Consider the following 25,287-nt stretch of genomic DNA (forward strand, 5'->3'; position numbering starts at 1 on the left):
ATTATTATCTTTTATTTATATAGCGCCAACAGTTTACGCAGAGCTTAATACAATACATATATTCAAGGGGTATCACAAGACGAGAATTGACAGACTAAGACAAACCGATACATTCGGTGGAGAGAGCCCGGCTCGCAAGCTTACAATCTTGAGGGAATGAGAACACTGGTATATAAGAAATCCTACCAGCAATAAGGTACGGCAGCTTATTATTTATATACATGAGGCAGTAAGCACTGGCATTTTTCATCCCTCCGTAGGAATCTTTCTCCAGCTCCTCCCAGGTGGATTCTGTCACAGATATATCATTATACTTCATCCAACAACCTCTGTTGTGGCTGTAGATATAGGCCCAATAGTGGCCAGCATTAGCCTGGCCTTCGTGAACCAGCACTGCATGGAGTCTGTACGGAACCTGGATAGGAAAAGAAAGGACAACTCAAGACGCTCCGCCGGAACACCAGTGCACCACAATACAGTCCTGAAAACTCAGCCGAATTTAATATCATTAATATAAAACCAGGGCACTACCATGTTCTGCTATGTGTGACCCAAGATCAGAAAAAGCCGGGAAATCACAAGGTGTTCTGAAAGATAAACAAAGCTATTTTTGTTTATCAAACGGCTGCAATTAGAGCTTTCCCGCTGACCAAATATACAAATCCACAAAAATAATACCCATGGGATATTAAACAGTTTAAAGCAATAGCGCATACGTGTTTACGGTCTTTCTTGAGGAACCGAAGAATTGTTTCTTTGAGCATTTTTACGATAAAACAAAGTCACAGGAAAGGCATGGTTCTTTTATTTATTATACAACATAAAGGAAGCGTTCGAAGCACGGCGCGATCTCGTGTAGAACATTTTTGTTCTGTGCTACATGTCTTTGTTTCTCGGATAATATCACTAGCACTTTATCGTTCATGCTTCTCATTTGTACCATAACTAGAAATATTAACGAGCTCCAAACCATGACCTATAACTGCTTGCTGCATTAGGTTAAGAATCCATGAAACCCAAACAAAGCGTATGTTGGAAGCCTTTTTATAATAATGTGCATGAAATAATATAAAGGAACATGATAATTGTCTGCAGGAGCTGGCCTGGGCGTTAACATCTTTATACATAATAAATAAAACGCACTTAATGATCATTCAAATGACTACAATGAAAAGCTAAGACAGAAATGTAACGTTAAAAAGTAATGTTAAGAATGAAATATAGAAACGCATCCCACATTCCTAAAAACCCAGCATATACATATATTACCTGAGACAGGTGAGGATCAGAGTAAATCTCTTCAATTTCCTTTGAAATATTGGCAATAGAATTCTTCAAGTCTATAAGAATGGTTTACAAGTTAATGTTTCATACCGGAGCAGAAATAAAAACACGTAAAAAAACATCTCCTCGGGATGTTTGGTCACAGAGCGCGGATGTAGAATCCCAAAGCCACGTAAAATGTTTCCGCCACTGTTTCACACAGAAAAATCAAATAAAATCAACCTTTTCTTGCATTTTTATAGATTATCCCTCGGCATTCGTGATTCACTCCATGAGGTGGAGGTAAGGAAGCTCCCAAAGACAATCAGGAACATTGCTTTTACAATATACGTTTCTGAAATTACTAACTAGCGTCAGAAATTGCCCTTTGAAAGACTAGTAATGGGGTTTTAACAATGATTTACGCTGCAGAACACATGGGAGATAATATGGCGACTGTCTCATTAATACAATGGTAGAATAAATGACCACCATACACTGTCCAAGTACCATTCTCACCTTGTATGTCTTGTTCCACCTCTGTCCTCCATCTCTGAAGACAGGCTTCCACAGACTGCAGCTCGCTCGCTGTAGTTGTCCGGGGAGCTGGATATTCCGGAAGGCTTCTACACTTTTCTTCAGACAGCAGCTCTGAAGTAGGACTTGGAGAGGTGCTTTCTACTTCCAGGTTGATAACGAGCGACCCTTCCTCGCTTGAAAGATCACTATGCGCGTAACTAAAAAATATAAATTGTGATTATGTGTTGCCGGTTAATTCACGTTTTTAGTTTGAATGTTATACAAAGTACAGGTTTTGCAACTGAGAATGCGGCTCTCAATATGCCCGTAATATACCTCTCACAGAACATGGAAAAAAGTCACGTCCTTCCATATTCAAACTTGAGCTAAGAGCTTAAAATCTAAATACCAATCTGAATATATAGGTACCCTACTCGCAATTCAGACATTTGTGGGCAACAGGCCTACATAAGCAAATACTCTCCTACTCGATCCTTACGTTCTTCCTGTGGGCTAAGGCTCTCCTCCTCACTCATCACCTCTTCCTTTTCCTGTCTACAAGATTGCACTCGGGCCGCCCCATATCTCTAGGATCTGCTTCCACCGAACCTTCAGCTTTCACCCTCCCTCCCAACATTCAAGAAACCTCTCAAAACCCACTTCTTCAGAGAAGCCGCACCAACTTAACTGCTAAGATTAAGATGTTAGTGTGGTGTCATTGATACGACCACCACACTACCGCTCACCCTTTCTCTGTGCCTTATGTTTGTCACCCCATTCTCTCAAGATTGTAAGCTTGCGAGCCGAGCCTCTCCACCTAATGTATCGGTTTGTCTTAGTCTCTCAATTCTCGTCTTGTCAGACCCCTTGAATATAGGTATCGTATTAAGTGCTGAGTAAACTGTCAGCGCTATATAAATAAAAGATAATAATAATAACAATAATACTTTCAAAAAAATTCGGCCTAATATAGTTTCCAGCATACAGAACAATGTGCCGATTGCAAGCTTGACTAGCACATCTAACGTGTAAACACACACTTACCCATTCTCTAAAGGTCGGTCATATGAGGTACGCGAGTCCTCGGTTTCAAGTAGTGAGGTCCTTGTTCTGTCTGCAGGGGGACATCTATTGGGAGCCTTAGTGCTGGCAAATTCAAGTACGTAGTGCAGCATATCAGGGAGAGGACATCGGTGAGGGCCAGTGCCATACTTCATGTACCTAATTAAGAGGCAACGACATATTCAATAAAAAAATATTTGTAATTAAATATTAAAGTCCTCATACCCTTTCTAGGCTAGTGTAACAAAGACAAAAAGGAAGTGTTCTGGGTTCAACTGCCATGGAGAACGTGGTGAATGCAACAAAGCATACATACCCCTGACACGAGGCAGGCGGCAGGTACCAGGGCGAGAAGTGACATTATTATATATATATATATATATATATATATATATATATATATATATATATATATATATATATATATATATATATATATATATATATATATATATATATATATATACACACACACACACACACATATTTACATACATAGATATATATATTTACATACATAGATATATATATTTACATACATAGATATATATATAGATATATATATAGATATATATATATACATATATACATACATACATACATACATACATATATACATATACACACACACACATTGGTAGGACTGGGGAAAAACACGGATCGGCGAGTGAACTATAGTTTGCTTCACTGATCCCTGAAAAATTATTTTGGACTTGACTACCCTACAAAACATTAATTGGGCACCCTAATACGTTTCACAGATACACATTAGTAGATTTGTCTTAAAATAATATGACTTTTTCAGTGCATATCACAACCGCCTGCTTTTGCGTCACGTTAATTATGTGTTCTTGGCAAAGAATAAGAACGATGTAAAATGATTAAAGTATTTCTGGGAAGTCTTTCTAGGAACAGTGTTTGTAACGCAGCATTTAGCTACAAAAGAGTCATAAACTCAGTAGAATAAGTGAAAAGTTTACAACCACGATATGATTCAACACTACTACCCACAACAGAATAATAATAATAATAATAATACAATTATTAATGTAATGAGACTTTCCCCACTACTGTACCACGTGTTTGTTCCGGCTTAACTCCCATCCTCTCTCACCCATCTCTTACGCAGCCTAACAAAGAACCAAATTCGTTTCACTTCAACTACAGCTGATGGCTACAACGCATTTATTATTAACTATACTTTGTATCCTGTAGCTTGAATCAATGGTCTACAGACACACTCAGTTGAGACTTTGGGCAAACAGGAGATCTCCAGTCCTGAATATGGATCGCATGCATCGTACATTACGTTTCTTACGGTGAGAAGATAGCCGTGTGTTTTGAGCTTACACCTGGGCTATGTTCTCCGAAAAAAACAATGTATTTGCTTGAATGGTGCATTGAAAAGCAAAAAGAGACAGCTACATATTTGCATTTTTTTCTGGCATATCTGAATAAAACTTACCTTTCGAGCTTCTGGTACAAGTAATCAATGTGTTCTTTCAATTTTTGGGATTCCTCTCTCTTTTTCCTCATGAGCTCTTTGTTTTTGTACAGGTACCTGGAATCGGAGGTTTGGATAAATAGTGAGGTTTCGGATTTAATACACAGACATGAAGCAGAGATTCAAATGACTTGGGCTTATGTATAAAAAGTTACCTTCTTATACAAGGTTTGTAACAATAGAGACACTAACGTTGAGCAGGCATCTAACTTATCTTATGACTGCTGATGGGTAGAACTTTTTAGATCTTTCCAATCTAGAACCAGGTAACATTCATCTAACATTCTTTTAGGGTAAGAGAATATTTATTTTGCCTAACATTTCAGAGAAGAAGATTTTAGTCATCACAAGCAATGCACAAGAAAGGAAGATGCAGCAGTCACAACAGTGGGCCAAACCAAAGCTCTGACTTATTAAGTAAACCCCGGGGAACACATTGAGGATAGAAGCAACAGAACAAGGTGACAAGTGCTTCAGTATGTATATATATATTTTATTTTTTGTGATTCCGGATAAAGCCAGCTGGTGGTGTGACTATTTACACCATGGATGGATACGTTCTACAGTCCTCCTATGCAGTCCTAGTCTCTGGCCTGAAAGTTATCAGTTCTTCTCTGTTGAGCTGAGAGATCACAAACCACTTTCACTCACCTGTCCATGTAAATAATCTCAGGAAATTCAAGTTTGTTGTGGATCTTTTCTGGTTGCCCCAAAGACTGATTATATTCAAATCGGGAAAGCTCAAAGGTCAGAACGGGAGGAAGTTTTGTAAACCAGCGCTGCAACAAACAAAACACTGTAAAGCATAAAGAATCGCAACAGAACATATCAAACACGTATGCATCAGAAGTGAAAAGCCGAGGTCCTTGCTAGAACGTATCAATCTCTGCAACACCAATACAAGGCACATAGATCTGAATGTTTTCAGTGTCGGAAATTAGATTCATATTATTGTAAATAATACAAAAATCCCACAGGAATCGCAAATTAAGTTTGATTGGGATTTTCTCACAAATCGACAACAGGCTGATATTTCTGTATTTATCATTTTAATATTCGTATCACGTTATGGACCTTTTGACACTCCTAATGATTTGTAAATTAGCAACCCCCCCCCGTGCCCATTAAATAAACACTGTATAGGATATACTGTTTCAAAATACGTATTATATATTTAGAGGTTACTTTAAGACGACAATACATGGATTATAAATACAAACAGCCTGAACGCCAAGGAGAATACGCTACATGAAACAGTACCTTTTCTGTGAATTTATATAAAAGAAAAAACAAAAAACAGTGTTTAATTATTTTGTCTAATACACATTTTCAAATGTATAAACAAAATCAATCTCTTAGTTAATGGTAATTTTGTTAATCTACATGAGGTTTTGAGGCAAATCTCTAACACCAATTATCCATAGAACTGGCAATGTTCCAGAAAAATTAAAAAGGGCATCTGTTCTTTGGAGGTAAATTTGCAGTTACGTTCACAATTATGATATTTAAACCGTAATAAAGAATTTCTGAAAGAGATCTGAACAAATTTGGACCTCATGGGCATCCTTAAATTCCGTATAAGTATAGATTGAAGATGCAGAGCTGGATTGTAAATAATCACAGTTAAATCTAATTTACACAGTATAACTTGGCTTAAAAAAAAAACCCAGACGGCATCTTAAATATACAGATTACAGGTCATGAAACTTTTGAACGATACCACGTTAAAGTGATACTAACCTCTTGTCTGTACTTCATTGAATGGCCAGTCTGAACATTTTCGATTTCTCCCTCCACCATAGCGCCTTCCAGGCATTGGTTCAGGTTATTAAAACCGTTCACCTGAAGGGGGTACTGGCCAAAAGTCTCAATGTTGGAGAACGTTCTATCTGCTAATATTTCCAAAGAAAAAAAAATTAAAGTTACATTGTAAATAAACATGCAAACATTTTTAGAATTAAATGCATGGGAAATGTAATACCGTATTTGCTCGATTATAAGACGAGGTTTTTTTCAGAGCAAATGCTCTGAAAAATACCCCTCGTCTTACAATCGGGGTCGTCTTCTAATCAGACCTCAAATAGAGGTCTGATTAGGAGACTAAGATCCAGATCCCCCGCACCGCTGCAGGGGACCTGGATCCTCCTGTCGTCGCCCCCCCACACACACACACACACTTACCGGTGCTTCCGGAGGTGAAGTTGGCAGCGGAGGTTTGTATGCGTCCGTCGCAAATACCTTCCCCGACTGTCAGAGATCAGAGTTCCAGAGTTCCTGATGTCTGACAGCCGGGGAAGGTATTTGCGACGGACGCATACAAACCCCCGCTGCCAACTCCACCTCCTTCCGGCTGCCGCGGAATGAGACGTCAACCCGCTGCCCCGGCAATACAGCAGGAAATTGGAAGCACCGGTAAGTAAGTGTGTGTGTGTGTGTGTGTGTGTGTGTGTGTGTGTGTGTGTGTGTGTGTGTGTGTGTGTGTGTGTGTGTGTGTGTGTGTGTGTGTGTGTGTGTGTGTGTGTGTGTGTGTGTGTGTGTGTGTGTGTGTGTGTGTGTAGGGCATTTCTGGAATGCCTTACACCCCTATATGCCACTGGCACTTAGGGGGTTAAAAGGCATATTATGGGGCAGAGTGGCATATAGGGAGGTATAAGGCATTTCAGGAGGCAGAGTGGCGTTAAGGGGGCATTTAATAGTGCACTCTGCCTCCTGAAATGCCTTATACCTCCCTATATGCCACTCTGCCCCATAATATGCCTTTTAACCCCCTAAATGCCAGAGTGGCATATAGGGGTATAAGGCATTTCTGGAGGCAGAGTGCTCTATATAATGCCTTTTAACTCCCTTAATGCCACTCTGCCTCCTGGAATGCCTTATACCTCCCTATATGCCACTCTGCCCCATAATATGCATTTTAACCCCCTAAATGCCAGAATGGGATATAGGGGTATAAGGCATTTCTGGAGGCAGAGTGGCACATAGGGGGTCAAAAGGCATACCATGGGGCACAGTGGCATATAGAGGGTTAAAAGGCATATCATGGGCCACAGTGCCATATTGGTGTGGCAAGCCTGGGGGCAGATGTGTGTAACTGGGGGACAGGTTGGAAAATACAAGAAATAAAAACAAAAAAAATATATTTTTCTCAATCATAGCTTTTATTAAAAAAAATAGTTTACATGAATTAACATTTACTGGTAAAACTTTTTTCCTTTAGGGTCGTCTTATATTCAGGCTTTTTCTTTTTTTCCTAAGTTAATATTCAGATTTTGGGGGGTCGTCTTATAATCAGGGTCGTCTTATAATCGAGCAAATACGGTAGTTTATGTTCAGACTTTGTTCCTTTGCTCTGGTATTTATTTTCTACTCTAACCATCAGAAACATACTAACAACACTGGATTATTTTGGGCATGTATCTAACCTATGGTGCAATCTTTCTAGCTTGGTAACTGCATAGTGGATAAAACCAACTAAACAATGAACTCACCAAGCGAAGGATCCCACAAATAATGCCAAACCACTGCATTGTAAATAAATCATTTTAATTTATGTCTCTGTAAGTCACTTTTTGCTGCTCAGGAATAACTTCACCATGATCAACCGCATCCACCTTTGTCACAGGCCTCAGAGCAAACGGACAATTCTTTTGCCAGTCCAATTGCCCAAATTGGCACAGAGCTCAAAATTATTTATGAGTAAATCACGATTTACAATCTATTAAGTTGTGCTCTGAACCCTGTCCTAAAGGCACACAAACGTGAAGCTTCTCATCGTCTCTGCCTCCAGCGCACAGATGGCAGCATCAGCTATTTAACAATTATTTATGTAACAACCGATGCCATTTCCTAAACTACAATGAATGGTTCTATTAACGTGCATGACAGCACCGTCACACGTTTAAAGAGACGTTAAACCTGACATTTCTCTCAAACTGCCCCTTCAGGTAGCCTGCATCCCAAAGTGCCGGAGAAGACCCGCTACTCATTTAAATCCCAGGTGCCCCCGATATTCAGCAACTCGGCTAAATCCTGCTTGGAATTAGAACCTTACCCCCATACGAGTTAATTTAATGTTAAAATAAGAGGAATGGATTGCATACCTTCGACATATCCCTCGCTGAGAAACGTGCCATAAAAGAGTTGCACCATTGGGTTCTCAGATTTGTCCCTTTGGCTACTATGGAGAAAAAGAATACATAGATTAAACAAAAAAATAAACCATCAGATCAAACCGCATATGCCAATAAGTGCATTATCTGACATATAATAAGGGAACACATCTACTGATGCGGTTTCAGAAATAATCTGACTACTATAGCCAGTACTTTTTATTTAGTGGCATATGAAACGATTAGCAAGAAATCTTACGAATGGCTATTTTAGCAACTTAAAGTATAGCATAACTTCCTAAAGCACACATTGATCTATATATAAATATTCAAACTGATCATCATCCATGACATGGAAGTATTCTTGTTTATTGTTCGCATGCTTTCAGTGTCTAATTTGGACAAGAGTACCGGGAAACGGCTGGCACTTGGATGCACTAACGCGAGAATTATCTTCATTGTGAGGGAGATCTGCAATTCGAGTAATTCTTTGAAGCCTTTTCTTTAGAGAGACTTCATTTTCCTGATCTAAAAGTTTCTAAATATTTTTTTAAATCCCACCAGACTTTTGGGGGTTACACAGCAGAAGGTGGGTGACTATACCGCAACCGGAATGAAGTGAACACAGCTGAACATTAGCAAGTCATCTTTGTGAAAGATTTCTAACGGGTGATGATGGATACTCACTCTCCACTCACTGCCAGTTGGAAAGCATCTTCCAGCCAGTCCAGGAGCTTGTGCGTAAACTCGCTGACATCTTGCTACAAATTAAAAACAAGGCATTAGTGTAGGACTGGGTTAGAGATGGATACAGATTAGTTAAATTCTTGGGTCTAGAGTCGACCGTTTCTTTCTATACACCGTTGTGATGGCTTCGCTGTTCCTGTGACCATACACGCTACTTCTGGTTTCTGCGCACTCGGCTACATTGTGGAGGCCTGGGCTTCCATACTAACATTACATGCTAGCCTGTTTGGGACGGCTTACACACCGAGCCATAGGCTACGAATAACATTCAATACGCACTGCGTGAGCCCACCAACAGAGAAAATCTATCACGGTTTGGGTGTGAGTGCAGACAAACAGTAAGTCTGTAATGGCAGATTTGGGTCACCCCATGAAAGTGACAGCCGCACTTCTACCCTACAAGATAAATGCGTTAATTAGTAACAAGAGCCCCCGATATGTCATCTGTATGAGCTTTTGGAATTTGTAGCAGAACAGGTTTTAATACATTTCATCTTCCCTATCTCATCTGAACAGCCAATGTCTTATTTTGCAGATTTGGCTGGCTAGTGGGTCTTCTAAATAAAGAAAATAAAAGGGTCAACCTATGACCAATGCTAAGGACCGTGGAGGGGGTTGTAGATAAGTGGACCAGCTGTCCAGCAAAAGTGACAGTGGGAGGGAATGTAAACAAGACCAAAGTTTGAGTTCTTTACTGCAGGGAAATGGTATAGAGATGGATCAGATGATTCCTATCTGCCATCATACTCCGCTTCTGTGCTTGTACGTATCAGTCAGAAAAATATCCATCTATTTCCACCGGCCACATGCATCCAGTCATATAAAATAACCAAAGGAAATGACCACATATGCTATAAGCAGCCAATAAACGCAAGAGTGTTATTTTTATCTTATGACTTACAGATGAAGCTGCTGACTCACAGTATAATAGGAAATCAGATAGGATGAGCGTCATTATACAGGGTGGGGAGACCGATTTCACAGACGCTTTCAGGGCTGCTCTGCCAGCTTACAAAGCAGGTACACTAAAGACTAACAAGCTATTTCAAATGTGAACATCACTCTAAAATAGAGGAGAAACCAATGGGAACGGCATACTGCAAAATCATACATCAGACATATGATTCAAGAAGAGAATCAGCCCAACACCTTGATAATCTCCTTCACCCCGACCGGTCCGCCTATGTATATAATAAATGATGTTTCCGTTCTATATTCTTTTGTTGTATTCTAGGTGCCGGTGAGATTAACGCTCCTTCCGTTTACTTTCTCGGCAGCTACACACAGAAGGCAAGCATGTGGAGTCTGATGTCTAGGTTAAAGAAATAGTCTCAGCAAAAATATTTTGACAGGGCTGTTCCTTTAAGACACTCTTGCGACAAACACTTTCCTGCCACCGCGTCCTTTTTTATTTCAGAGCTGATGATTTTAGTATGTTACATACAGGACGGTGTTTTACGTCAGGGAGCACTCACTCCATCGGGAATAAACAGCAACCTCTCTTCTTTACCTGTTGTGCTTCTTCGGATAGAAACGCATCTTTCAACAGTCGCAGCGCCGGAAACGGGTCAACAAACTTTCGATTAGATCCGATCATTAAGGCAAAAAGAAACTGGAGTTCATGCATGAAAGCGATGTTCCTCTTCTCCTGAATATTTTAAGCAAAAACTTTAAGTTATATTGTGTTAAATAAATACAAAAAAAAAACATGACTTCTTAAGAACAGAGCAAGATGTCAATGAACTATTAAAACAAATTAAAAGTGTTTCAAATCATACAAAGGCTATATAAGACATACAAGGTTATGGATAAAAAGTGATATTGGGAGAACAAAGTGGTCGTATCATCATAGCAACCAATTGAATGGACCAATCAGCTGTCTGCTCTGGTGAAAAGACCAATTTTCAAACTTTGAGCCAGAACCTCTTTATACAATAGTAACATTCAATGTATTTGACTATTTGAATTTTTAAAACATGTTCCCCAACCATGTAGTTACTTACACTGCGATATCGGCAGTTTTCCAGGACGCCACGAGGAATACTGTAGCTGTATACAAGCCTTCGGAATTCCGGCAGGTGGAAGAGCGACTAAAATCAAGATATAAAAGTAAGATAATGTAAGATAATCGGACAAAAAGATGTAAAGGTGACTGCTTGGTGTTCGATAAGAAACGGATACTTCTTATTGGAATTTATTAAATCATGTTTTTAAATTTATAGTCTTGCAGGGTTTTTTTTGTTTTTTTTTAATCCGTATCTCATACGACAGTGACCTATACTTCTTAAAAATAAATAAACTATATGGTCAGCACAAAGAAACAAACATTCTTAAGACAAGACTTATATGAAGTATAAAGGTTCAAGATTAAATAGAAATCTGTAAAAATCCAAATCTTTAGCCACTGAGGAACTTGAAGTGATTTGACTGCGCTTCTGTTGATGCTTAGGCTTTAAGTAACCCTCATTGTTTTAAATAAAGAAAACAGGCCTTTGCTTTAATTGGTAGTTTAGGTTTCCGTATTATCGTCGCTGATAACAGCTCAGCAGAAGGCTCCGCTGGGAACCGATCAAACTGAACGGGTTATTTCTATCTGCGAGTTGCGCTACTAAACAGCAAGAAACCAATCAAGTTCTGACTTTATTCCTAGCTGTGCCTCGTACTCTCATCACACGCACCCAGGAATCCGAGCGAAACACCGGGATTTTAATTGCGCTCCACTAACACCAACCGTACAGCCTAATGCATGCTTTCAGATTAAAAGGAAGCCGGTATCTCGGTGCCAAGTCCAACCTCTTCGCTTTCATCCAGCTCACGCCCGCTCCGATTTCTGTTCAGCAATCTAATAGCGTAAACGCCGCAATTGAACAGCCGGAACCGGCCTTTCTAATCTGAGGAGTTTGGAATAATAGCACGGAACCTAAACTTTAAATGTTTTCTGTCTTTGCAACGATAATATCGCTCTCCTACCAAGCAGGGTAATTGGCAATTAAGGGAGTCATCCATTTTTAGGGATCCTTTCGCGGCAACAGAAGCTTATCTGTTAAAATTGGAAAAACATCTTTTAATCACAATCGCGTCTATTTTCTCTCAGACCCACAGAGCATCGTACAGCGTTTACAGAGTTAAATGGCAACTGCCGACGCGGGGACTGGCGTGTGTGCTACAGGGCAGAGTGTTAAACAGTTTACAGTAATTAGTACACACAATAAAATAAACATACTTTGGGAACTCTTCAATCCCACTGGAAGAGAAAGTCAGGTCTAGCATAGAAAAGTGATAGGAAGCCATGCGATCTACCCCGCTGCTGGGAGATGACTAGAAAAATCATGAGAATGCAGATATGATGAGATATGCCCATCATGCATTTATTTATATGTTGAAATCGTTGGGATCACTTTCTGTGCACACAGAAACCTCCAAACCCTCGCCAAGCTAGTGTCGGAGTTGGCCGACAGGAAGGATATCACGGGGGCTCATGCAGAATCCCTCCGTGCATTAGCAAGGGGGACACCATGAAAATTTAAAGGGACCATTGAGCTATTTTATGCATTAATACGTGCACTCACGTGACATCCTCACTGTCCAGCACTGGCGGGGGTTTCTACATGCCCTCAAAGATTGATTTCAACATATAAATACGCATGATCAGGATCTTTCACTAGGTCTGCATGTTCCTTTAAAAACTTGCACTCAAAGGTTAGTCTTTATAAGAACGTCCTGCACGGCTGAAAGGATTTAGCCGCAGACGTCGGGACGCACCTGTATCACTGCACTAAACCAGCAGGTGTTACCAATGTTTTTTAGTCCTACGGGCCAGTCGTCAACTCTTCGCAAGTCGTTAGGGTTGGGCGGATTTCCCCAAACCTCACAGCGTTTCCTTTTTGGGCGGCTTTTACTCTCATTGCTTTGGGGCTCATGAGTCCTAAAATATAAAATTCATGGACCAATTAAACTTACATTTTAACAAAACTAACATACATTTCAAACTGGGTCATATCAACTGCATGTATACTAATGCCAATGATACTCTTGGATAAGGTCCTTCTACAACGCATATCTATAAGGCAACGCATTTAATGTTATTCTGCTGCATTTCTTTTACTACAGCTTTGCGGGATACATTATCCATGCGCGTGTTAATAGGGACTGGAGGACAAGTCATGCGTCTTTATGTGTTTCCCTGTACAGATTCTACAAGATTCAGCATTAGCCTCTGCTTGTAAGAACAAATCGATCCAGGCTCTCCTGTCAATCACAGTAGTCTAGAAGACCCCATGAGAAAATCCATACCTGCTAGCATCATCCCCATCCGGCGGATGAGTTGTGGCCTCCTGCAAGCTGAGAGCGATTGCCGTCTCCAGAGCTTCCTTATCATGCATGAGGTTGTCCACACCTGAAAACGGGACACTGATCATAAGACCGGACAGGTCATGAGACAATCGTAAAGCCATCTTCTCACAACAATATAACAGGTCCAGCGGGTAACACGTATACAACCTATGGACCTATGTTTTTAATACCGGCCATATGGATACATGGATTTAGTCGTTTACAGATTAATTTTGTAGGTTGTCAATCCCAAAACTAAATTTGGAATTTTATTTGGAAAGGAAGGCCTGCGAGGACAGTTTTTATTTATCTCTGCGTTAGTAAGCGCTAAGGGGGCCTTTTTAATTTTTGGAAAATTATGGAAAGTTTGTAAAGTGCTTGAGAAAAAGGCACCAAACTAGAAAGAAAGGGTTAAATATAATTTTGATCAGAAACTGCGCTACTTTTCTAAATGTTTCAATCTTAAAATTAGGATCCGTATTCAACTAAAGGCTCCATCTTCTCTTGGACCATACCCATTGATTGATTTATTGATAACATAATTGCAATAATTTTGGTTGGAAATACATCAGCGACAGCAATGTGTAGTTCAGCACCTACCAGAGATTACTTGGTGGTCTGCGGCGCTCCCGCCGGTGGCAGACGGTTCAGCTGCCGGCTCTCTGGAGTCAGGCTCTTTGGCACATTCATCTGTTAGAAAGCCAACTGCCCGAGTGATGTCGTTATTGCTGGCCTGAAAGAAATAAAATGGATAATAAATACACTTTCAATTAACAACCATGTCACCAAAAGGCTTACCAAAAATAAAGCCAATGGCTATTCCAATTGAAATCCAACATAAATTATTCATCATAATACTCAGTTCATAATGAGTCGGGTAACGCGTTGCCATTATGTCAGTTTATCCTGAAGTTGTTAAAAATCAAGTGCCTCGCTGTTAAAGAATCAACGCGGGTTGGGGGGAAAAAAAAGAGCAATTCTGGTCCAAAAAACGGTAAATGAGGAGCAGTTAGATGAAGTGTTTTACTGTACGAGATAACTGCTTCACGTTTGTCACTATGTTGTAGAAATTATCTTTAATCGTAACCCCACCAGTGGCTCAAACTGAATATATTCACACGGCTAAACAGGCTGAAAAAGTCCATAAAATCGCAACCCTTCCAAGTGCCAAAGGACACTTTTATCCAGTAACGTCCTAAAGAGATAAAACCAAATCCTTCATGATGCCAAAGGAAATCATATTTCTCCCTGTGATCACTAAAAGGCATCCAAGCAATCGTACCAATGACAGCAGCATACTACAACCAAAAGGTTATTAATACGCTGCAGTCTTTGGGTGTAAAAATAATGGAATGGATAACACAAATGGTTAGGTGACAGGAAGCAGAAGGACTTTTTACCAGCGTGGCACCGGAGGGATTAGTATTGGGACTAATACTTTTTAATATTTTAAAGAGACGCCATCTCCAGAATAATTGACATTTTTGGAGAGACCAAAAGGAGGGTGAATGGTTTGCAGGATAAAAAAAAAATATTGAAAGACTAAAGGGTCTCAATATGTAAAGCTGAGAGTTAAGGAAAGAGAGGGGACATGTGAAACACGTAAAGGAATTTACCAGGCTACAGGAGTTTATTTCATAGTCTAAAACAAGAGGGTCAGAGTTTTAGACGTAAAATAAGAAAGTATTACTTTAGTGGGAGTGTGGTAGATAAAAAGAAGAGCCTCCCATCAGAAGTGGTAGAGGCTAATACAGTAAGCATTTATAGACTATCTTGAATATAAGACAAGACCAACGACAGATTAAGATCTGAGTCTTTACATCAGGAGAAATCGGCGGCATAGATTGGTCAAATGGTTCTTATCCGCCATCAAATTCAGTTTCCAAATTTAATCACATTTAATCCTAAAACGCTACATGCACTAGCCTACACATCTCACACCTTCCGAGCGTTTATCCCAGCCTCATTAACGATCACTTTATGGATCTCAGCGTGCCGAGGTCCCGTGTGTGAGCTTGCCGAGAATTATGTGAGTTGAACAAGCGCAGAAAAGATTTCTATGATAAACAGGACGAATGCGCTTCCAGTGCAGGAGAAGCGGGGCAATGCCGGGGTGTAAACGAAAAGGTCTCATCTGTAAACTCATGGTTTAGTGAATATACCCCTAACGTCATGAACATACTCACTTTAAGTGCTTCGTGTAGGAAGGCAGCATCCTGAATCCCTGTAATCTCCTTCAACTGGTTTAGAAGTATTTGACTGTCCTGAGAAAAAATAATAAAAAAAAAAAAGTACAAGATGTTCAGTAAAACAAAATGCATGAACCACAAATCTCTTACAAACCGGGCCCTTTATCTCCGTGTTCATGTGTTTTAGGGCAAATTCAGAAGGGCAGGGGCATCAAACCTTTTAATCGGGGTGGGGGACCTTACAACAAGCCCACGTGTCCTTCAACATGTACCCTAACCTGTTTTCATTAAGCTTAAAAACCCCCTAAGGGGCAGCAAAGCTATTAGAACCAACCACCTACTACAAAACAAAGCCAAAAATACATAACATTCACGTATGAAATGCGTTGAATAATATGTTTCATAGAATATTATAAAGGTTCAAGCAGCAATGGATCTGTATTCCGGTAAGAGTGAGTGTTCACTTGATGCCCTCTGGGATTAAGATCATAAATTGTATAAATTAACTGAAAAAGGGGGGAAAATCGTGATTGGCAGGACTTTCAAAACTAATTTATGTTGAATAAATGGTGTTCTCTTAAACAACTTAAGCTGGTAGATTCCAATTCGCTTTTTAACTTGTACGGAGTATGCGCTCAGCTGAGGGCTGGAAATACCGTGGGACATATAAGGAGGAAAGGGAATGCGAGCACCATGCGCTATTTTAAGGCCAGCCACACACGCCACTTGTGTTTGTCATTCTTTCTTCACAATGAGGTGCCAGCAGCCATTCTTGGGACGGAAATATCCCTTTCCACTCGCGGTGTCCACACAGTAGTTACAGAAGGACTAAACCAGGGGAAGTCAAAGATTATTCCCTCTACGTTCATTTCATAGTAAAAAGATGTTTTTAATAAAGAGGTCAGCCGTCCAGTAAACGCAATGTTGCAACTCGTGAACTTGTTCACATTCATCTACAAAACATTCGCTAGAAACATAAACATGGGGAAAAATATAGTCTACTTGAGAATAAAAGACCTGTACCTATGTAGCTGTTGTGGAATTACAACTCCCATGACGCTCAGCCAGGGTAAAAAAGCTTGCCAAAGACTAGCTGAGAATTCCACAACAGCTGCCTACAGGGCTACACCCGATATGCGACAGATTGTAAGCTCCAAGGAACAGGGCCCTCTTCTTCTGTACTAAATGTTTCGTAACGTGTGAGAACGTTTTTGCCAGTTTTAGATTGGCTTTGTAACATATTTTCACTGTTCCAAATTACAAGCGCTGCAGAATCTGTATAAATAAACGCAACGTAAAAGGCAAGGGAAGAGGATGGAGAATAAGAAAGACCACAAAGTCCAGCAAGGATAGCACCAAAACACAACATAATCCGCCTAAACCCGATGCCTCTGCGGTGATATCCAGGAGCCCGCAGCAGCCCGCATTATTATCACCTCCAGGGACACATACGGCGGGTGAGCCGACCTACAGCCCGGATATAGCAATGCCGAAGCCAAAAGATGTATTACTCACTAATAAATTATTTTTGTAACATGGAATCAAAAGTTATTTAGCCAGCTGTTTGAATGTGGAATTTGTGATCATTTACAACGTCTACAGACTTGGGGGACTCTGAATTTTATGTACGGATCGAGTAAGCGCTTCATACGTCTATTTATAAGAAACCACTGCCAAACCAAAAAGCTGTACTGTTTAAAAAAGAAACAGATATAATAGCATTAATTGTGAACGTTGGTGGTATTTGGGGTTAAGAGACTTCTGAAGATACTCTATTATAATATAGAATAGAGTATTATATATAGTATAGTTCTATAGAATAGCACTCAGACAACATCGAGATTAAAATCAGGGCTGTGTTATCATCATTATTTTCGAGTCCCAACGGCTGCATTCTTCCATATAACCTGATGCTTCTATAACATGTTTCACATAACCACGCTTGGCACCGAGTTGCTTAAAACTTATCAGTGCCTTATTTCTGTGTCTCACGACTGCGGGGCTACAACGAATTATTCTTTGACAAAATATAAAAAGGGAGACATATAACCCGCAGCTTAGCCCTTCGCCTCTTGTGGGAGCTGAACTGAAGCTACTCGGGCCCCGAGATGTAACACCATGGTGAGGCCCTTCCATCCACCTTCACAGCCTGCCAATGTCTGGGAGGGTACGGGGCAAACGCAGAAGGATGGATTCTGCACAATTCCCTCACCCGTTTGTAAGGGGAGCACCATGAACATTTAATAGGGCCACACCTGTATCATATGCACTAATATGTTTATGATGGCTGGACTGTATCTTTCATGGTATCTGTTCACGGTGCTCCCCTTACAAGCGGTCGAGGGGATTGTGCAGAATCCATCCTTCTGCATTTGCCCCGTTCCCCGCCTCAGCTTCTTTCTGCTTATAGAATGTGTCCGGCGAGCGAGTCTCAGCGCACAGGACATACTTACCATCGGTCAGCTCCACTACAGACGTCTCTTCAGACCCTGTACCGACCCTGTACCCCTGTGCAGACCCTGTACCCCTGTGCAGACCCTGTACCCCTGTGCAGACCCTGTACCCCTGTGCAGACCCTGTATCCCTGTGCAGACCCTGTACCCCTGTGCAGACCCTGTACCCCTGTGCAGACCCTGTGCAGACCCTGTACCCCTGTGCAGACCCTGTGCCCCTGTGCAGACCCTGTGCCCCTGTGCAGACCCTGTGCCCCTGTGCAGACCCTGTACCGACTGCTTTCCTGCCATCCCACAGAGAAGGAGGATGGAAACTCCAGCTGCAGGGCTGCACTTTCTACATCAATTTGATTGTATATTTCAGTGCATACACAGGGTATCAGACGGTAAACCATCCCTTGAAGAGGTTTGCCTGAGCTTCTGCTGTTGCACTTAGTTTAAAGAGTATCATATGAAACAATGTAAGGATTACAATGCAATTAATTTGCCTGGCACAGAAACAATTATTCCTTACACACAGACTAACCACCGAGTAAATTACTGTTTGGTTATAGTCACAGATAAAAGTGTGATTGGTGCAGTTGTGTATATTATTAATTATATGCATACACAAAAGGAACAAAACAGAAAATCCAGCTGGCAACAGGTTAAACGCAAAGGTTAAGCGTGTTATTATATATCACATGGTGAACCCCCGAAGGAAAACGCCGGTTGCTTGCACTTGGCATTTGTACCGCAGTGTCTGAACAGGAAAGCATACTGCTTACTCAAAGAGACAGACCAGAATTTTGGCAGAACCCCCCTAGTCCAAAACTACTCAAACTATCAGCCATGCGACTTGCAAGAACCCCCCCCCCCCGCCCCACGCAGGAACATCACTGCCATCAAGACATGGTTGGATAAGTTTGGTGTGGAAGAACTTGAATGGTCTGCACAGAGCCCTGACCTCAACCCCATCGCACACCTTTAGGATGATCTGGAACATATCTATAATACATTTCAAACACACACTCTTCGTATCTACAATATATTTCAAACACACTCTTCGACGTTAAGGTGAATTATGTCTTGAAGAACATACCTGATATTTTCCAATACTATGAATCTAATATTAAGATCTTCTAGCCCATCACAAAGACTCTGTTGTGGCAACGTGCTAGTTACGGTACCCGCATGGTTCTAATAACAGACTTTCAACCAGTCTCGATGTCTTCACACCAGGTGGGTCAAACGATTCTTACACGCCATTAAATTCCATTTAGAGTTATTATTTTTATTTACATAGCGCAAACAATTTACACAGCGCTTCTTACGATACATATATTAAAGGGGTCTGACAAAACTAGAACTGACAAAGACAGACCCATTAATTAGGTAAAGAGACAAAGATTTATAAAAGCGATCCAATTACGGATGTTTCCGAGAGAGACGTTGACCCCGGCACACTAGACCAGCGCGACGATAATCTTCTCATCAACATGCAGCAACCAAAAGCATTGCGACTGATTGTATATCACGGAAAATCACTAAATGTAAATTACAAGAAAAAAAGTGCATTGTGTGCATATTTCATTTGAGAAACAGGCCAAATCTTCTCACGCCTTTGCTGGCCTTTTGAATTTTCTATAGATGTCACTAATACAAACCCGGCGACATGCAACAAAGCGTTACATGGAAGACCACAAAACAAAAACAAAAGAAATTAGGTCATCGGCTTTCTGAAACGGGCAAACCACCAAAACGTCAGTTTCACCACATAAAAAACACAAGTGAACAGTGTGAAGACAGTTCGCTTAAACAGAAATAAAACCCAAAAAGCAGCTCGTCTACTGGAACCACATTTCATTCAGACATATAATATTTCAGTATGTACAGAGGAAATAACCATTATAAAGATAGAGGCCTCTTTTTACCCTTCTAGCAGACCACATACGCAGCAGATGTTATAAGATTATATATATATATAATTATAGTTTATGGGGAAATACCAAAGTAGGAAAATAAAATGTATTACTTTTCCACTACTATATAAACGAATAGTCACTACACTGTGAATGGCAATTGATAATGTGAACTATTATCTAAATGGTGCAACAAGTATGTTGATAACCAGAACTCGTGATATATTCTTTTCGCTGCTGCTCCCACAATGCACCATTTACACACTTCAAAGACTTTGATAGAGGATCAAAGTGTTGCTCAAACAAGTGCGTAACACAAGCCTCCGCGGAGGAAAGGAAGAGCCAATGGCTTCTTGGTGCACAAGGAGGGCTTTTCAAGCAGATATTATCTGCTGCCCTAGTGAATTCGGTCTGCTAGCCCTTTATTCAGTGTGATTGGGGTGAACACACTCACTCACTCACACACTCGGGAGCCTCACTGTTAACACACTCATCCTTTCCAAATTAATTCTTTTTTCATTCCCTTTTCTCTGTCCCCCCCGCCCCTTGCTCTCCCTTCCATATTCTCCCGCTCAGGAGTATTGGACCAATTTTACTCTATATCCTTTTTTGTCTTTGTTCCTTTCCCCTTTGTACCTGCATTACTCTGCGAAGAATGCTCCGGAGTTGTACCTGTATTATAAAATCTATTAAAAAAACTGACACCTCAAACACACGACATTCATCGCTTCTATGGGTGTCTCTGTCTCTTAGTATTTGGGGGCATCATTAAATGCATGGTTATTTTAACAAATAAAATGAAAAGGTCTACGGAGGGCAAGATCCTTCTGCCCGGGTCTGTGAAAGTACCGGCAGCTCATGGCTCAGTGATCTCCTTTTTGAAGATCCGCCATCAGAACCCACACTGTTGGCAGTCTTGGGGCACCCGACGTCATGTCCGTTTGGGAACAGCATTCTTTCAGCATTCCTGTCGCTGCAGTTTCTCTGCAGATATCTCATCACGAGTGAGCCAAATGGCTGGATCTTTTCTCCAGTCTTTGCCATCTGGGTGGGAGACTATTACTAGACAGCTGTCATGACCCAACTCATAATTACATGAGCCACATGACCAGTTGCTCGGTTCTGTCTGTGAATCCAACAGTAGCTGATTCACAAATACCTGATTATCAAGTATACAATAGTGATGTCGCTTTAGCTTTAGAAAGTAAAATGACCAACTAAACATAGAATCTGACGACATAGAAGGACCATCTAGTCGGCTCATCATAAAGACAGATAGGGAGACTAAAACATACATTGGCCAAAAGAGATTGGGGAAAAAGGACAGTTAATAAAGGAGACTACAGAGCAAAGCGGGTAAACCATGCGAACGCTGTTTACAATAAATTCTAGAACATTGTCATGGAGGATGGGACCCTCTCGGCCAGTCTGGTCTGCCGGCTGTCACCTGCGTTAAGGACTCGGACCTCATTCAGCCCTTGAGCTCATCTTAGGCTGAGGTATGTTTTATGCCTCTATCACACAAGCTTAAATACCCTGGCTGTATTAGCGTCTACCACTTTTGCTGGGAGGCTGCTCCATTTAGCTACTGCCCTCCCAGTGAAGTAAACCTTACTTACATTACATAAACCTCTGGCCCTCCAGTTTTAGATAATTGTTACCCCCCCCCCGCACTTTGTTAACGTTTCTGTCTAATGACTATGTGTCACCAAATACAGATATCCCTTCTAATAGAAAGAGACCGGGACAGCATGAGGTATACAGCGTGACTTTCACCTCAGACAGCGGAATACGGAACGGAAGTAACCGGTCACCGGCATACACCAGCCAATAACTAATACTATATAATATATCTTGTGCAGACTCATCATATTATCCCCAAACACAAAACTCTCTCTTCCCCTCACACTTCCTTCCTTTGCCCTCCTCACCTGTCCTCCACTTCCTCCCCGCCCCCCTTCCCTCTGACGCCCCCTTCTCCCCTACTCTTTGTCTCCTCACCGTGCTGTTATGAGTGTCCGTTCCACTGCTGGCCTCTTTCTCGTCGTCCTCCTCCCCGTCCGGTTGCCTCTCGGCGGTCATACTGTCGGTGTTTGTTTTTGTTGTTTTGGGGGGTTTTGTCGCTGGACACACGTTACCGGACAGGCTCCCACACGTGCGCGCGCACACCCACTGCGAGGCGGAGCGCGGCTGGGGACACTCCCCTTCTCCCTGGCACAGAGTGGGCGCGCTCGCGCCCTGTCCAGTGTGAGCGCGCCCCCTGGCTCCTGTGACCTAGTCTCCTGCCATGACCTCTGTTGATAACGCCCACAGGCACACCCCTTTTAACCCCTGACGTCTGTGAATTAGATTTAAGGGTCTATTTGAAACTCAACACAGATAGCAACATGAATGTAAAAAAAAACCCAGAAAATCAGTTGTCCCGCAACAGCTCACCACAAATACAAGTACAAGCACACTATAAATACACTGTAAGTACACTATACACTATAAATACACTATAAGTACACTATACACTATAAATACACTGGAAGTGCACTATACACTATAAATACACTGGAAGTGCACTATACACTATAAATACACTGTAAGTACACTATAAATACACTGTAAGTACACTATACACTATAAATACACTGTAAGTGCACTATGAATACACTGTAAATACACTATAAATACATTATACTCTAGAAGTACACTTAATACACTATACACTATGAATTCACTATATACCGTACTATAAATACACTATGAATAGACTATAAATACACTATACACTAGAAGTACACTATAACTGCACTATAGACTGTAAATACGCTATCTATACACTATGAATACACTATAAGTACACTACACACTATGAATACACTATAAGTACACTATGCACTATGAATACACTATAAGTACACTATGAATACACTATAGACTATAAATACACTATGAATACACTATAAGTACACTATGAATACACTATAGACTATAAATACACTATGAATACACTATAAGTACACTATGAATACACTATAGACTATAAATACACTATGAATACACTATGAATACACTATAAACTATGAATACACTATGAATACACTATACACTATGAATACACTATAAGTGTACTATGAATACACTATAAGTACAGTACGAATACACTATAAGTGTCCTATGAATACACTATTGAAATGGCCAGTGCGGAATAGTTTTATTTTATTCTGTGTAGTTGGGGTGAGTCGGTGGGTGAGGGGCTCAAACTAAATCTGGAACAAAAATTCAAATTAAATCTACTAATCAAAAGTTTATTTACTGAAATGTCAGTGTGTGTGTGTGTGATGTTGGCCAACCTCACTTACTGTATACCTTCAGTAAAAATGACAACTTGCTTGATTACTATATACAGATCAAACAATATTTCAATGGAAAAACCACTTAAAAATGCATCAATTTCCACAAAATTCCAAAGCCAACTTAATTAAAATATTTCACTAATGAAGAACTTGTTTAAAAGTTTATTGGCTCTGTAAGAGCCCTTCCAAGAACACAGCATCTTAGGTTACTACATAACGCAATAATGGCAGAAGATTATGGATTTATATTTTAATTTCATTTTTCACGGTAGATGATGGACATCAGTTGGCCATGCATGTGAAAAAGGGTAGTCTTTTATATCCATAAACAGGTACACTACAGCCAATGATAATTTATCATACACCTAATACACTCACTACACTTAAAAACCACAAAAAGGAAATATTTTGTGGGTTTAGAAGTCATTAAAAACACTCAATGTCAGAAAGGACTTTGGACATATTACCCACAATACATAATTCATGGAAAGTACTGAACATTTAATTCTATTTCATATGTGCTAAGAGTTATAGATTGAAACTGGGAATGAGATGTTACGACATTAGTCCACATTTGCGATGAATATTATACCATCTTTCACTGCAGTCAGTTATTAGATACATGGCTTTATCTGATGCCCTACCTTATACTGGGAAATTTGTGTTGGGTGGATCAATAGGTCATCAGAACTTTTCCATCGTCAGACAAAAAAACATACCGATTAGGAAAGCTTCGCTGGTTCTGCCACCAATGGAAGTTGGGAAAGCATTGTCTAGTTTATCTACCAGATGAAATAAGATTTGACCCTGAAAAGTATGTTGCTTGGAGAAACTTGCTAATGTGGACATTAAGTTTAATAGAACTTTCCAAGCCTGTGTTTCCATCATCAGGTACTCTCCCCAGTTTTTTTGAAGAAAAAGAAAAATCATGTTGGCCATCTTCCTCCAGTTACGGTTGTCATGTCACCTCTGTTGTTATTAAGAGATGGACTGATTAATGGGATTAAATAGGATTACATTGTTTCAATTATGAATTACCCCACAGCATGTACAGAGCACCGGTATATTACGTCCTTTGGAGTCCTACCTGAACTGGTTCATGCTCCACTGCACACAGTGGGTTGATCTGCGAATATGTCAGATCTTCTTAATTGACCTATGGGTTGACTTTTATGGCCATTTGGCAATCGCCTAGGCAGCTCCATACGCCTCATGGAGCGTCCAACCATGGTCACACAGCACCTGGTGTGAAAGTAATCTTTTATTAACAGCTCCATATAACTCCATAGGACAAGTTCCTGCATACGACTACCATGTTGGCTTCCACTTGAAGGTAGTTCTGAAAGCTTAACAAAAATGTTATGATGTATATATATGATATCAAGATATATACGGGCAGATGCTATTATATATTTTCATTAATTACAAGATTTTTAGGTGGCAAAGCCATTTTAATTATTTTAAATGTATACAATTAAACGCTTTATGATCCACAACGTTCACGTCATTTTAACGCCTAAACAACCAGTCCACGCACAGGAAGAACCATACTTATAATAGATCTGTAGCGCACAGCTATGCTATGTCGTTCTGTGTACATTAAAAGTACTTACACGGCTGTTTCAAGGAATCATTAGATGAACTCACTTACAGCAAATGAAGCCTGATTAGTTATTGAGTGGTGTTGGTCTATTGTTACTGTAACTGAAGAGTTGGTTGTCTATACAATAGGCATCAGCTACTCTTCCTGTATATGTAGTTAGCATTGATTGCATCTACTTAGGAATGACTCTGTTATTTGTTAATCACTGAACCTTACAATGCTGACTTAATTAGAACTGGACTAAGTATTTTTTCAAGTTAA

At 40.4% G+C, this 25,287-nt stretch overlaps 1 protein-coding gene across 4 annotated transcripts in view; it reads right to left on the bottom strand.

Moving 5' to 3' along the window:
• Positions 1 to 22,318, bottom strand: part of USP28 (ubiquitin specific peptidase 28) — a 32,662-nt gene extending 10,344 nt beyond the window's left edge. For 2 of the 4 annotated variants that reach the window (XM_053451579.1, XM_053451577.1), the window contains exons 1-16: positions 22,081 to 22,318; positions 15,723 to 15,800; positions 14,137 to 14,269; positions 13,498 to 13,600; positions 12,967 to 13,129; positions 11,208 to 11,294; positions 10,715 to 10,852; positions 9,145 to 9,218; positions 8,449 to 8,525; positions 6,089 to 6,237; positions 5,000 to 5,127; positions 4,310 to 4,405; positions 2,827 to 3,003; positions 1,783 to 2,000; positions 1,270 to 1,340; positions 187 to 415 (exon numbers count right to left, since the gene is read on the bottom strand). In XM_053451579.1, coding sequence (XP_053307554.1) covers positions 187 to 415; positions 1,270 to 1,340; positions 1,783 to 2,000; positions 2,827 to 3,003; positions 4,310 to 4,405; positions 5,000 to 5,127; positions 6,089 to 6,237; positions 8,449 to 8,525; positions 9,145 to 9,218; positions 10,715 to 10,852; positions 11,208 to 11,294; positions 12,967 to 13,129; positions 13,498 to 13,600; positions 14,137 to 14,269; positions 15,723 to 15,800; positions 22,081 to 22,161 — 2,002 coding nt within the window. In that variant the 5' untranslated portion in view covers positions 22,162 to 22,318. Of the gene's footprint in view, positions 1 to 186; positions 416 to 1,269; positions 1,341 to 1,782; positions 2,001 to 2,826; positions 3,004 to 4,309; positions 4,406 to 4,999; positions 5,128 to 6,088; positions 6,241 to 8,448; positions 8,526 to 9,144; positions 9,219 to 10,714; positions 10,853 to 11,207; positions 11,295 to 12,966; positions 13,130 to 13,497; positions 13,601 to 14,136; positions 14,270 to 15,722; positions 15,801 to 22,080 lie in introns of all 4 variants that reach the window. The other 2 variants (XM_053451576.1, XM_053451578.1) reach the window with 2 other exon arrangements.
• Positions 22,319 to 25,287: the final 2,969 nt, after the last annotated feature.

The sequence above is a fragment of the Spea bombifrons genome, chromosome 12 (genome assembly GCF_027358695.1).
Source record: "Spea bombifrons isolate aSpeBom1 chromosome 12, aSpeBom1.2.pri, whole genome shotgun sequence".
Taxonomy (NCBI): Eukaryota; Metazoa; Chordata; class Amphibia; order Anura; family Pelobatidae; genus Spea; species Spea bombifrons.